Raw genomic sequence first — 13,922 nt, forward strand, 5'->3', positions numbered from 1 at the left:
GTTCAATTCTTTGCCCCTATATTTGGCAATAAAAATATTAACATTTATTTTTCATTATTCTGGGTTAATACTTAGAAAATTATTGCACATAAAAGATAACAGAATCATGATTTATTTTTATGAAATATTATTTACCTAGGCATTTTGATTTAGATTTTAGGCATAAAACAATTTACTCTGTAATCTAAAACTCACTGACACAAAACTACACTGAAAAAAATCCAGGACAATGAACTCTTTAAATATAAAGTAAGATGGGGAAAAAAAAGTCTGTGGTTCCACCACCCATCTCTACTCACCTCTACTTCTCTCTAGTGGTTCTCTCTAGTATGTATTTTGTTTATATGTTGTTGTTTTCTTTTTAAATGTCTAAGGTTTACTTTTTGAGGGCTAGGTTTCACTGTGATATAATCCTGTTGCCATTTTCACTTAAAAAAGGTATTTTCCAATATTACTGCAAATTATTTATAAATACCATTATACATACTCCATAAATGAGTAAACCACAATTTACCATTTCACCGTGTTGATGTATACATTTTTCTAATTTTTCATTATTATTTTTTTAAATATATTTTATTGATTTTTTACAGAGAGGAAGGGAGAGGGATAGAGAGTTAGAAACATCAATGAGAGAGAAACATTGATCAGCCGCCTCCTGCACACACCCTAGTGGGGATGTGCCTGCAACCAGGGTACATGCCCTTGACCAGAATCGAACCTGGGACCCTTCAGTCTACAGGCCGATGCTCTATCCACTTAGCCAAACCGGCTAGGGCTAACTTTTCATTATTTTAAATGACACTCTGAAAAAAACATTTTGATGCATAATACTTTTTCTGTACTCAGGATTCTTTCTTTAGAATAGATTTCCAGAAGTTAGTTACCAGGCAAAGAATATGAATGTGAACACTTTAAGATTCTTAACATACTTTGTCAAGTGGATTTTCAAAAAGGTTTTAACACTGCCCTAGGCAGGTGTGCAAATGACACTTCACTGCTACCAGAATTAGCCATGGTGTGAATTTAAGAGACATCTGTTCTAATAAATTTGCTAATGGATCACCATCCCTGCTGAAGGGTTTGTAGTTACCACTAAGGTCACAAGGGCCCAAATAAGGACTGGTAGCTTTTACTTATTTTTTAAGCTTGGGAAAATCACCTGGAGAAAACTGTTTTCCAAAGCCAACCAAACCAATCAAACAAAAAATCCAAACAAGCAAACAGAGGACCCCAAACAAAATCACAAAAGTGCTGTATGTGCAAAACTCAGGTGAACATCTCGCAACATTAAAACACGGTATGAATCTAATGGTACAACAGAGCAGACGTCACTTTCCTCAGTGTTTACTGAGTGCATTATGCTGTGCCAGGCACGGGGTTAGGTGCTGTAGGATAAGAGCTTTGATGGAAAAGTTCACTGTTACCACATCTACTCATTATTCCGCCAGCCACCACATCCTACATTTATATCCTGTGTATCAGACAAGGAACATTTCTGGGAAATCTACAGTTTCAATGCCAAACACTGAAGCAAATTTATTTCTTGCAAATTGTATTCTATATTTGACTTCACTCACAATTCAGGGGAAAAAATAAATCCCCAACATAACCCGGTTAGCTCAATTTTATAGCAATATTTTGTTGGGGGGGAATGGCAGAGAGGATAGGAGAGAGGGAGCACACCATGATAAACAATCACTTAGAATTTTAAAAAGTGCTTACTATGCTATTGATTCCAGTTTCTGACAGGTCAAACATCACTGTGATAGGTTTTCCATTTTCTCTTTTAGCGTAACGTTCCAACCAGAATGCGATAAGCTTCTTTTTGTCCAATATGGTTTTATGGTCCTTTACATGATACTTCACCCTGATCCACACTTTGAGGAGAACATTAGATAAAAAATAAGAAAACTGTTTATGGCTTTATAATATTATTTTATATATATATATATCATTCTATCCCTTTTCATTTTTCCACTTATAATTCATTTTATTTCTCAGATTAAAAATATCTCTTTCTTTTTTAAAATGAGAACTAATGTGCACTTGGGAACCTTAAGGAAGAGTAGCAGGAAGGAAACTATTTTTCCCATCCCCTTAAGAAGTAAGTAAACTTCACTAGTAAGTGAGGGGGAGAGAAAATACAGGTGAACAAACAATATTTGGTAATAACCTAAGAGTACTCTTCACCATGCTTAACCAAAACAAGCCATTGGTTCTATCAAGCACTAGAGAAAATGTTCTTCCAGAGGAAAAGCCCTACAGAGGCACTGTGCAAGTGTGAGCCTGTGTCCTGCATGTGGGCGGAGTGTGGCAAAGAGTCCAGAGTGGTGGCAGCTGAGAAAAGAAGTGATGAGTGGTGAGAGGAGAAGCTAAATAGACAGAGTGGGTGTGAAGGACCCTGAATGAAATGCTAAGGCGTTTTTGATTTTCCTGTTGACAACATCTCTCAGGCAGCAGCACAGAGGGGAGAAAGGAAGAGGCAGAGAAGGAAACCCAACAGGTGATGCCCTGGGAAGGGATTAGGGAGAAGGGGGCAGTGAGGGACTAAACTGAGAAGTACTGGTGAAATGGAGAGGGGTTCCCTGAAGCTCTGGCCTATGTTAGCCTGAGCTGGGCAGTACAGAGACAGAGCAGGGGGTGGGACACGGATGTTCAGTTGTGTGTTGTGTTGAGGGCAGCAGGCCGGCAATCAATCCGGTGGCACCGGTCAGTGAGGGATGTGCATGTGGCCTGGGATGCTGTGGGCTTGCTGCTGTCTGGGGAGGGGAAGGAAGCTGAGGCTGTCACGGTACTTGAGATCACCTGCAGAGACTGTATCGGCTGGAAAGTAAAAAAGGTCAAGGAAGGAATGAAGCCAGGGAAGCAAATTTAAGGGAGGGTGGAAAGGGAGAAATGAGAAAGACCAAGAAGGAGGAGCCAGTGATAGGAGGAAAATGCAAAGAGAGTCCTGAACTGTTCCAACAAGAACAGACGACACACCACAGAGGGCGAGCAAGTTGCACTGACTCTGCTTGGGGTGGGGTTCTGACACTCCTGCCTAGGCTTAGCCTTGGTACTAAACTAAGCTGGATTCTGGGCTAGGGGGAGGGAAGAGAGTCCTTGGGACAGCAGGGATGAGCGCCACTGTTCTTCCTGCTACCACACAGACTGAAGAAGAAGCTAGAGGGGCAGATTGGGAAACTTGAAAAAAAGTCCATTTATTAACCATTAGGGACCATCAAAGAAGTTTTCCTGTAAAAATACTAGGTTGAATTTTACTATCACAGTCAAATTACAAAGAAGATAATGACTCTGAATTACATAATTCTGGCTGTGGTAGAGGATGTAGCATTTGCCTTTGCTGTCCGTTTTACTATAATGCAAACAGCAGTATAACTACTAAGTATCTGATGCTCAGTCAAGATGGCCCTAACAATCCCCAGTTACAGGAAACTTGCAAATAGAGAAAGTGCTGCCTCTTACTAATTCTGTTGGGAGAGATCAGTTCATCTCAAAGTCTTGAAAAACCAGTACATAAGTTAAATATACGCACACAACTTGTTGCCTTCTTTGTCATAACCATGGAGATAAATACCACCAATTTCCAGTAACCATTTGGGAATAGAAGCTTCAGTCAGATCTAAAAAGTGATAAACTTTGATGAGTAATTGTAACTTAGGCACCTTTTAAAAAAGAAAACTCACAATGTAAAGGTTAAAGTTCTATAGTAGTTCTCATAGAAAAAAGAAAAGATAAAGCTTATTCAAAAATCTGGATAGAATGGCAATAAAAATGGTGTTTCTTATTAAGTAAACAAACTACATAAAAGCATAGATGAGAGAAATGAAAAACATCCATCGCCCTTTGACATCAGTCATTATTTATGTAGACACATTTCCATGTTCTGTGTTCCACATAAAGACTTGCAAACAAATATTATCACTACTGGGCAATCTCAAGAGAACATGTCAGCACATATCCACATGACAGCTTCAGAATTAATGAAAAAAATCACTGTGGTTTCTTTCGCAAAATACAATTTTTCTACAAAGTTTGATATCCAGCAGAGTTGAATACATTTTATAATCTTGGGGCAATTGAAAAATACTTCAAGAAAAATGCTAGCTCCTTTGGCAGGAGGAACAAAAGGGGCCTGTTTAGTCTCTAGTGAGGCTGATAACCAATGGAGCAAGGTGGCAAGTGCCAAGGCTTTTGTTACATTCACTGCTAGTTCACCTAGAACTTTCTATATCCTCCCCCACTCCCTATTATCATCTATCTGTTGTTTGCAACTAGAAACAAGCAATTCTATGTAAGCAAAACTGCTAAGTTTAAAAGTTTATTCTGTACTTCAGTGATTTAGAAAGATCAGATTTATATTTATAAATGTTTCACTGTTTGTTGTTGAAATTACCTACAGTTTTGACATTTCCAAGCAAATTATTATTTTTAAATATTCCCCTTCTGAAGGATTCCTTCTATATGAGTGAAGAGTGGGGAGAGGGTCTGCTCTGGATTTATTTGTTGGTTATTTTGTGTAAGTCTTCAGACTCAGTCACTGCAGTTTATAATCCTCAAGGTCAGAAAATCCTTCTTTATACCTCATCAAAACGAACAGTTATGCCAGTTTCTTGGTAAATTTTTAGAGGAGAGATAATGGGTAACCTTGCCTGAGAAGAGTCCTTTATATACTTGAAGGCTATTATAACCCCTCCCCTCCTCTAATTTTTAAAACTCCTGTTTGTGGAGAAAATTTTAATCTTGAAGTGAGCCTTCAAATGAAGCAGTTAAAAGAAGGCTGCCAAAGGCATCCTTGAGGATAAGCTTGCTTTTTGGGGACCCCCATTCATTAATTCTATATAGAACCCCTATTAGCACAAGGAACTCTGGGGATAAAGATGTACGCCAACAACAGAGAGAAACAGGCAAATAGTATCTCCATATGTCCGGGCCTGAGAGTGAAGATGCTGTCTTGCTTTTGTTTAATGGTACTGAACTAAACAAGCACAGATTATGAGACTGCTGTGAGTGAAGAATCAGTGTAATTCTGCTCCTTGGTGACCTGATTGCCTTTCGAATGATCCACCCTACACTTAAGTCTTATGACACTCCTTTCAAAGTGTTAGTGGGACTGTGTAATACAGTGATTCCCAAAGTGGGCGCTACCGCCCCCCGGTGGGCGCTGCAGCGATCCAGGGGGCGGTGATGGCCACAGGTGCATTTGGGGGCGATGAGTAACTGCTATTAAAATTTAAAAAAAAAATTAATTTCCAGGGGCTGAGTAATATTTTTTCTGGAAAGGGGGTGGTAGGCCAAATAAGTTTGGGAACCACTGGTGTAATACATTGTAATCTGATGATGATGATTGCCAAGGATATTTGCAAATATACTGTTACATAAAAGTAAACCAGAAACATTTGTACAGGGGACAGTACTGCCAAGGTTAAATTGAACAGCTTACCGTTGACAGCCATTTCTTTCCTCCACTGAAAACTCTCATCAATCATCTTCAATGTTTCATCTACAACATCATGTCTCCAACATAAGTAACTTTCAACCCAGTTATCATCTTGTTGTAGCCTCTCAACATCACGTGGATCATATTTATCTGGCTTATCTAGGGGACAAACAGAAATAAACATCCAAGTCAGACAGATTCTGCAATGAATAATAACAAACACTAATGCCAAAGGAACAGAAAGAGCCGGAAGAGAAAGCTAAGCTATTTGAAGATAGAACAGGGATGTAGTTCAGATGAAAATGCTACTTAAAGGATTAATGAATTTCTAAGTGTGAAGACAATAAAGTTATCTAAAGACTGCAAGTTTACTTTAAACAAACCACCAAAGATTTAAAAAACAAGACCATAGTACAATATTTTGCACAACACTCTCTAAAACTATAAACCAAATATCTGGGAAGATCAATTATGTTACCTGAACTTGAAATCCTTACCCTAGTCAATGAAAAAGTTTTATATGTAAAGAACTAAGTTGTACTTAAGATATGTTTGGCTAGTGTCTTTTAAAATAAATTAACTAAATACAAAATAGAGCCCTGACCGGTTTGGCTCAGTGGATAGAGCGTTGTGCCTGCGGACTGAAGGGTCCCAGGTTCGATTCCGGTCAAGGGCATGTACCTTGGTTGCGGGCACGTCCCCACTGTGGGGCGTGCAGGAGGCAGCTGATTGATGTTTCTCTCTCATCCATGTTTCTAACCCTCTATCCCTCTCCCTTCCTCTCTGTAAAAAATCAATAAAATATATTTAAAAAAAATAGAAAACTGACCATTAGGCAGCAGTTAACATTTCCTGGGAATACCTGTTTTCAATAATTTATCATTATCTGTTTACACACATGCGATGATCCTACCAACCTGTATATCTGATATTCCTCCTTCCATATCCTTTTATTTTTCTGTACCTGAAGTTTCCTGGTCTCCACACAACCACCTATGAACAAATTCTACCATTCTTCAAGATTCCTTTCAAATGCTTCCTCTTCCATAAAATTTTCCCAGAGCCCTGAAGTCATTCCTTGCCACCTGTGAACAGCTACAGAACTTGAACTAAGGCTTTAAGGCACTTACCACTTTTCCCCTTGAGTCAGTTACTGGCATGCATACCCTAACTTATCATATAGAGACCGTAACAGCACTGGCTATAGATTCTAAAAATCCCCCAAAGCAGATTATAGTAGTGCTGATGAAAAGGCCTTCAGGAAACATTTGTTTGACTGAATCTATTCCTTCTCTATTTTTATTTTCTCGGTTAATGGTACCCTCCCAGGAGCCCAAACAAGAAGTTTCAGAAAAATTCTCTGGCTCCTTCATCTCCATTTTATTTTTGCATCTATTAGTTGCCGGGTTTCATAGATTTTATATCCTCCATTTTCTGGGACTTATTTCAGACCCCACAGAGATAATAGCTTAAAGGGCAGGAAAATACAAAGTGCATTCAGAGAATTATCTTCTTTGAGTCTCAATTTTCTTATCTTCAAGCTACTTTATGTACTCACAGGGTTGCTTGAGGATCAGATGAAAATGTATATATGAAAGTACTTGGAAGTTTAAAGCACTATAAAATATAAGATTCGGCCATAAATCATGCATTTTTAGAATGTCACCTTGGAAATGGCTTTCAGTATCTGGGCTCTATTTTTCTGATTGATCTACACAATGAATGGCTCTTCAGTAGGTAAACCTTAGAAAATATTTTTAGCTCTGTTATTTGAAAACCTATCACTATTCAAAACAAAACTTTTCTTGAATTATAATTTATAAACATGAGTTGGACATAAAACACTTTATGCTGTTTAGTATCAAGAGAGCCCTGGGAGTACCTGACCCCTGAAGAAGCACCATCCGGTTTGGTTTCTGGACAGCCCTCTGCACTGGACCAAGGAAGTGTTTTCCTTGAAATTACAGGCCGATTTCATTCATTTTTCAAGAAAATTTCTGCCCAATACCCAAGTCAGAATAACCAATTTACTTGCCAGTTCTTTCAAATAAAAGTGGTGGTTTATAAAAAAGTGACTAATTTAGCTGCCAACTCAAGCATGTAGAAGTGTTTGATGCATACTTCCCGATTTTATCACAGAGAACATTAGAAAACACATACTCAAGGGTCAAGTATTAATAAATTTACTGCTTCATTAGGGGGTTTCTAAAATAAAATTGACTTTAAAAGACTGAAAATGCTGATAATGAAGACTACAATGACCACTATTCAGGCTGAGGAGCCAGATGGATTCATATGTGGATATGTAAGAGATATAATATCTTAGATGACACATCTGTCTGCTGATCTGGTATGGGTCTTTCAATGTTCTTTAATAACATTTTATAATTTTTTCCTTAAAAGAAAATGTCATACGTTTCTTCCGTTAGATTATTACACAGTTTAGAGATTTTTGTGTTGCTATCATGAGACAATGATGATAGATTGACAAACTTCACATCTATTTTTCTTGCCATATTGATAGCTAGGTCATTTTATACATTGTAGAATTATAAAATAATAGTGGAGATCATGTCTTTTCCCTGACTTTATGGGAGTTATGTTGAAGTTTCACAATTAAACATGACATTTACTGTAGGCTTTTAGAAGATACACTTAAAGTTTTCCATGTTTGCTAAAAGTTTTGTTTGTTTGCTTTTCATAAAGTTGAATTAAACCCAGTTTGGTTTCTCTGTATTGAAATAAACATTTTCCTCATTAATTTTGTTAATGAATATACTATGTTTGTATTGGCTTAAAAAATATAGAAAAATGAAAAAGATACAAATATGGTTATCTAAAGAGGGGAGGGAAGGGAGTGAAGAGGCACAAGAGAAGAAAGACACTTTTCAATGTTGATCTTCTTTGATTGCTGAACTGTATCTATTCAAACATTTCATTGAGAAGCATGATGTTAATGCGATAAATTCCTCTGCTGCATTCTCTGACTATGAGTCATCTCTGCATTCCTGGGACTAACAAAACTGTCTGCACCTTATGTGGATGACTTCATGGTGGCAGGTGGTGAGAATCATAGAGATCTATGACTACAAACTGAATTTCTTTAATAGTCACTGATCTATTTACGTTTTTGACTTCTCAGAGAAAATTTTGGTAGTCTTTCTTTCTCCAGAAAGTTTTACATCTAATCTAAGTTTATTAACTTAATGTGATAAAGCTGGGCATTGTATTATTCTCTTACGATTTTAAAAATCTGTTATATACTAGAGGCCCAGTGCACGAATTTGTGCACCAGTGGGATCCTTCAGCCTGGCCTGCAGGATTGGGCCGAAACCGGCTCTCCAATATCCCCTGAGGAGCCCCAGATTGTGAGAGGGCTCAGGCCTGGCCAAGGGACCCCACTGGTGCACGATCGGGACTGGGGTGGGACGCAGGAAGTTGGCCAGCTGGGGAGGGACCGTGGGAAGGCTCCAGGGTGTGTCTGGCCCATCTCACTCAGTCCAGATTGGCCGGACCTCAGCAGCAAGCTAACCTACCGGTCGGAGCATCTGCCCCTTGGTGGTCAGTGCACGTCATAGCAACTGATCGATCAGTCAACTGTCTTCCCCCTGGTGGTCAGTGCACATCTTGGCGAGTGGTTGAGAGGACTTAGCATGTCATTAGCATATTACACTTTGATTGAACTGATGACCAGACACTTAGCATATTAGGCTTTCATCATATATATCTCATATATAGCTATCTGTACACACACACACACACACACACACACACACACACACACACACTAGAGGCCCAGCGCACGAAATCCATGCATGGGTAGGGTCCCTAGGCCTGGCCTGTGATCAGGGCCCCCGCCACCAATGTCTGCCACCACCCACCCCCAGTTCCCCGTCCCCATTGGGCAATCAGAGCCTGCCAGCCAGGGGTGGGGAGAGAGTGGGGGAGAAACCGAGAGGTTGGCTGTTCCTGCCCACTTGCCGCCCCCCCCCCCCACTGCTGGTCGCCCTGTGTGTGGAATGACCAGTGGGGCGATAGGGGCACTGCTCGCTTGCACCCGCCTTGGCTTGGCACCGCCCGCATCTGCTGCCACGCACCCCCGGTTTCTGTTCCCCATCAGGTGATCGGAGCCTGCCAGCTGGGGGGAGAGACCGAGAGGTTGGACGGCAAGCCCCATTGGGTGATCGGGGTCTGTGGGCTGGGAGCAGCTCCTGCATTGAGCGTCTGCGCCCTGGTGGCCAGTGCGAGTCATAGTGACTGGTCATTCTGCCATCCGGTCAATTTGCATATCTATCTATCTATCTATCTATCTATCTATCTATCTATCTATCTATCTATCTATCTATCTTTATACCTGCCTTTGTTCCTAGTGTATTCTTTGCCTTCTCCCTTTCTTTGTGATCATTTTATTGTACTAGTCCTTTAAAAAATCAGTTTATTATATCTATTATCCTTTTTCTCTATACCATGAGTATCTACTCTTATTTCCTTCCTTCTACTTTCTCTGTGTTACCTTGTGGTCACTTTATAGCTCTTTGAATCGAATCTTTAGCTGATTTTTATTTGGGCCTTGTTTTTTAATGAACGCACATATGGTAATTTGTGGTTGCTCAACTTTAAGTATTTTGTAATTTCCATTGTGATATCCTCATTAGCCCACAGGGTATTTAGCAGAAGAATTGCAAACTTTGTTAAGAAAATGTTAACCTATGGGTTATTCAGAGGTGTGTTATTTCAGTATCCTAGCATTTGGTTTGTTTTTAAGTACCTATTTATTGTGACTTCTGTTTCTTAATGGTGTGCGAACATGATCTGTACGATCGTTTGAAAGCTCCAAATCAAAAATATATATTCAAAAGAATATATTCTCTATTTGCTGGATAGGAGAATCTGTACACTCATATATACATACATACTTATCATCAACTTTGTTCTGGAGTGTTAACATCTAAAATCTTAGGGATTTCTTGCTTGCTTGTTCTGAGTATTTCTCAAAGAGGTTTGTTAAAATCATTCAATATTTTTGTGGATTTCTTGAGTTTCCCTTATAATTCTGGGATCTTTTGCTTTATGTATTTTAAGGCTGTATCATTAGATACTTTGTATGTTGTTCCTAATTGTTATATCTTTTTTGGTTCCTTTTATCTCTAGCAGTATCCCTTTTTATATGTATTTTCACCCTAAATAATATTTTGTCTAATGAAAGTACAGATTACATAGGATTACTCTGGTTAATATTTGTTTTATATATACATATATATTTTCCATCTCTTTATCTCAACTTTTCTACATTGATTTCTTTTAAAGTAGTCTATTATAGGCAGCATGCAATTAAGATTTTAAAAATCTGCTCTGATAACAAGTATATATGTGTTCATAATTGTGGTAACTATCAATAAAAGTAGGATTATTTCTACTTTTTCACTGTATTTTCTAGTTACTAGGTGGGTTGTTTCCCCCTTTCCTGCTTCCTGCTGGAGAGAGAATATTTTCCCTATTCCCCTTTTCATGCCTCTACTGCATAATTTGATGTCAAACACACAAAAAAGTACAAGAAAGGAAAATTACAGGCCAATTAGTGAAGACAGATTCAACCCTCCTAAATAAAATATTAGTTAACTGAATCCACCAATATGTTTTAAAAATCTGAATAATATAATCTACCATACTATTAAAAGAAAAATACCAGATGCAATTAATGTGTTCAGTAGATGAACAAAATGCACTTAGTGAAATTCAACCATCAGTCATGATGGTAACAAAACAAAACAACAAACAAAAACCCAAACTAGCAAACCAGGAATAGAAGGAAATGTCTTTATTTTGATAAGGGATCTCTACAGAGACTATGACTATGCTTCATGGTGACATGTTTGGAGCTATCTTTCTAAGATCAGGAATAAGACTAGTAGGCGTTTATCATTGCTTTTACTCAATACTAAAGGCTCCATCCAGTGTAAAGTAACCGAATTTGAAGAATTAGAAAGTTAGGAAGGAAACTGTCATTATTTCAAGATGATATTATTGTATATGCAGAAATCCCAAACTAATCTAGAGATAAACTATCAAGATTAAGACGAGTTAATAAGGTTTCTGAGTTCAATATTAATGTAAAAAAGCCAAATGCACTTGCTACAAACCAGCAACAATCATTTAGAAAATAAATTCTTAGAGGACACCACTTAAACAACAGAAATAAAAATATTTTCAAAAAAAAATTAAAAAATCACAAAAACATGTAAACTACCTGGGAATAAATTTAACAAAATGGGTTCACCTTTATGGAGAAAATTATAAATCTTTCAACAAGAAAGACTTTAGCAGATAGGAAGATATACCAGGTTCTTGGATTGGAAGATTGAGCCATGATAATGTCAAGTCTCCCACAAATGATCTTCTGATTTAACACAATTCCACTCAAAATCCCAACAGAAGTATTTTACCCCGGAAACATGATAAGCTAACTCTGTAATTTAGATGGAGGAACAAAGCACCAAGAGCAAGAAGAAGTGATTTTTACAGAAGTGGAAACCAAATGGCCCATAGAGATTTGAAGAAATGCTCAGTCTGATTAGTACTCAAAGAAATGCAAATTAAAACCACAATGACATATCCCAACATCCCCCATCAGATGGGGAAAAAATAACAATGGCAAATTTTAGGGTATGGAAAAACAAGGACACTCAAATACTGCTGATTAAAATAAAACTGGTACAGTCACTTTGGGGAATAGTTTGGCATAACCTAGTAAAGTTGAACATGTGCCTAGTCTATGACCCACCCATTTCATTGTTGGGTACAAATTCTAGAGCAGCAGTTCCCAAGTGTTTTGGTCTCAGGCCCCCTTTTACACTCTTAAAAATAACTAAGGACCCCAAAGAGCCTTTTTGTTTATATGGGTTATATTTATTGGTAGTTACTATATTAGATATTAAAGTTGAGAAAAATTTTACACATGAGAACACACAAGCAGTCATTCTATTGAGGAGGAAACTGGTCTTGCAAGGCGTGTTAGGCCATAAAAACTGTGAACAATGCATTGCCCTGGTGGGGGGGAGGTCTTATCGCTGGCCCCAGGACAGATCATGGACACCTGAGGGCCTTCCTGTAAGCCCAGGAAAGGGGGAGGAACCATATCTGCAAGACAATGACCCCAGAAGGTTATAAAAAGCAAAGCCTCTGTGAGTTACTTCACTCTGATTTGGAAATTATTCCGGATTCTGCTGGTGTAATTAAAATTGTGTCCCTCCACTTCTTTAAAAGCATCACTTGGTTTTTCTTGGGTCTTCTGCAACACTATCAGGTGTCAAGAGAAATGACATCATCATATGCCCTATAACCTGTACAAAACACCACTGTCTGCTTGTGAATGACAATGAAAAAGGAAAATGATGTTTAAGTGTTATGAAAATAGTATTGACCTCTCAAACACCTTAAAATGGTCTCAGGGAACTACAATTGCTGGACCAACTTTCAGAACTACTACCTTAGAGAAAGTCTAAGCACCACATAAGCGTGAGAATGTTCGCAGCAGCAATGTACATAATAGCAAAACCTAGAAATAACCCCAAATCCATCAACGGGTATATTCATTCCATAAACTATTACACAGCTATAAAAAGTAATAAATGACAGTATGGCTCTATTAGCCAAGATGAATGACTCTTGAGCAACAGAAGCAAGCCATGGAAAAACATATTCAGCTTTTATTTAAAGTTCAAAAAGAGGTAAACTTAATAAAGTACTGGTGAAGAATACATTATAGGTGGTAAAGCTAATGAAAAGCAAGAGAATGAGTAAGACCAAATGCAAGACAAACAGTTGCCCGGAGGGTGCACAGGTAGGGATAAAGGACAAATGCAGGATGATCAGGGATGAGATACATAGGAAGTTTTATTTCTTTGGCTGAATGGTGAGTACATGGGTGTTTATTTTATTCATGCTTTATACATTTTGCTTATATGAGACATTTCAAAATTTAAAAAATTAATAAACCAAGACAAAACAAAAATTAAGAGACTAGAAAAATTTATTGGATGAGAGAAAATTATTTAACTTAACAACAATGGAAGAAACCACAAAGGAATGGGTAATTTTGAATACATTCAAAAAACGAAAAAAGTAAAATTGACATAAACAAGAAAACTCCAAACCAATTATAAGGCCACAGTAATAAAAATTAAATTATAAATGGATGTAGACATATGAAAAGAAGTTTCATCTCACTAGTAATCAAATGCAAACTAAAACAGAATCATAAGTTAAGAAATGATGACACTAAATATGGGTAAGGCTATGGTGAAACTAATTTTTTTACGGGCTGTTGGGAATGAATCTTGGTGCAACTTACAATGAATAAAGTTTAGCACACATAAAATGAAGTATCTTAAAAATACACTATTATAATCAGAATTCCACTTTTAGACACGAGTTTTAAGGAAATAATCTGCACTACTGTACAAAAAAAAATTGTATTAAG

General features: G+C 37.9%; 1 protein-coding gene across 3 annotated transcripts in view; it reads right to left on the reverse strand.

The window, feature by feature from the left end:
• The window catches only part of MOSPD2 (motile sperm domain containing 2), a 39,409-nt gene that overhangs the window by 21,390 nt on the left and 4,097 nt on the right, over window positions 1–13,922 (reverse strand). For 2 of the 3 annotated variants that reach the window (XM_014455728.2, XM_006088592.3), the window contains exons 3-5: window positions 5,447–5,602; window positions 3,539–3,625; window positions 1,726–1,880 (exon numbers count right to left, since the gene is read on the reverse strand). In XM_014455728.2, coding sequence (XP_014311214.1) covers window positions 1,726–1,880; window positions 3,539–3,625; window positions 5,447–5,602 — 398 coding nt within the window. The remainder of the gene's footprint in view (window positions 1–1,725; window positions 1,881–3,538; window positions 3,626–5,446; window positions 5,603–13,922) is intronic. The other variant, XM_023753717.1, reaches the window with a different exon arrangement.

Source organism: Myotis lucifugus, unplaced genomic scaffold (genome assembly GCF_000147115.1).
Source record: "Myotis lucifugus unplaced genomic scaffold, Myoluc2.0 scaffold_49, whole genome shotgun sequence".
Taxonomy (NCBI): domain Eukaryota; kingdom Metazoa; phylum Chordata; class Mammalia; order Chiroptera; family Vespertilionidae; genus Myotis; species Myotis lucifugus.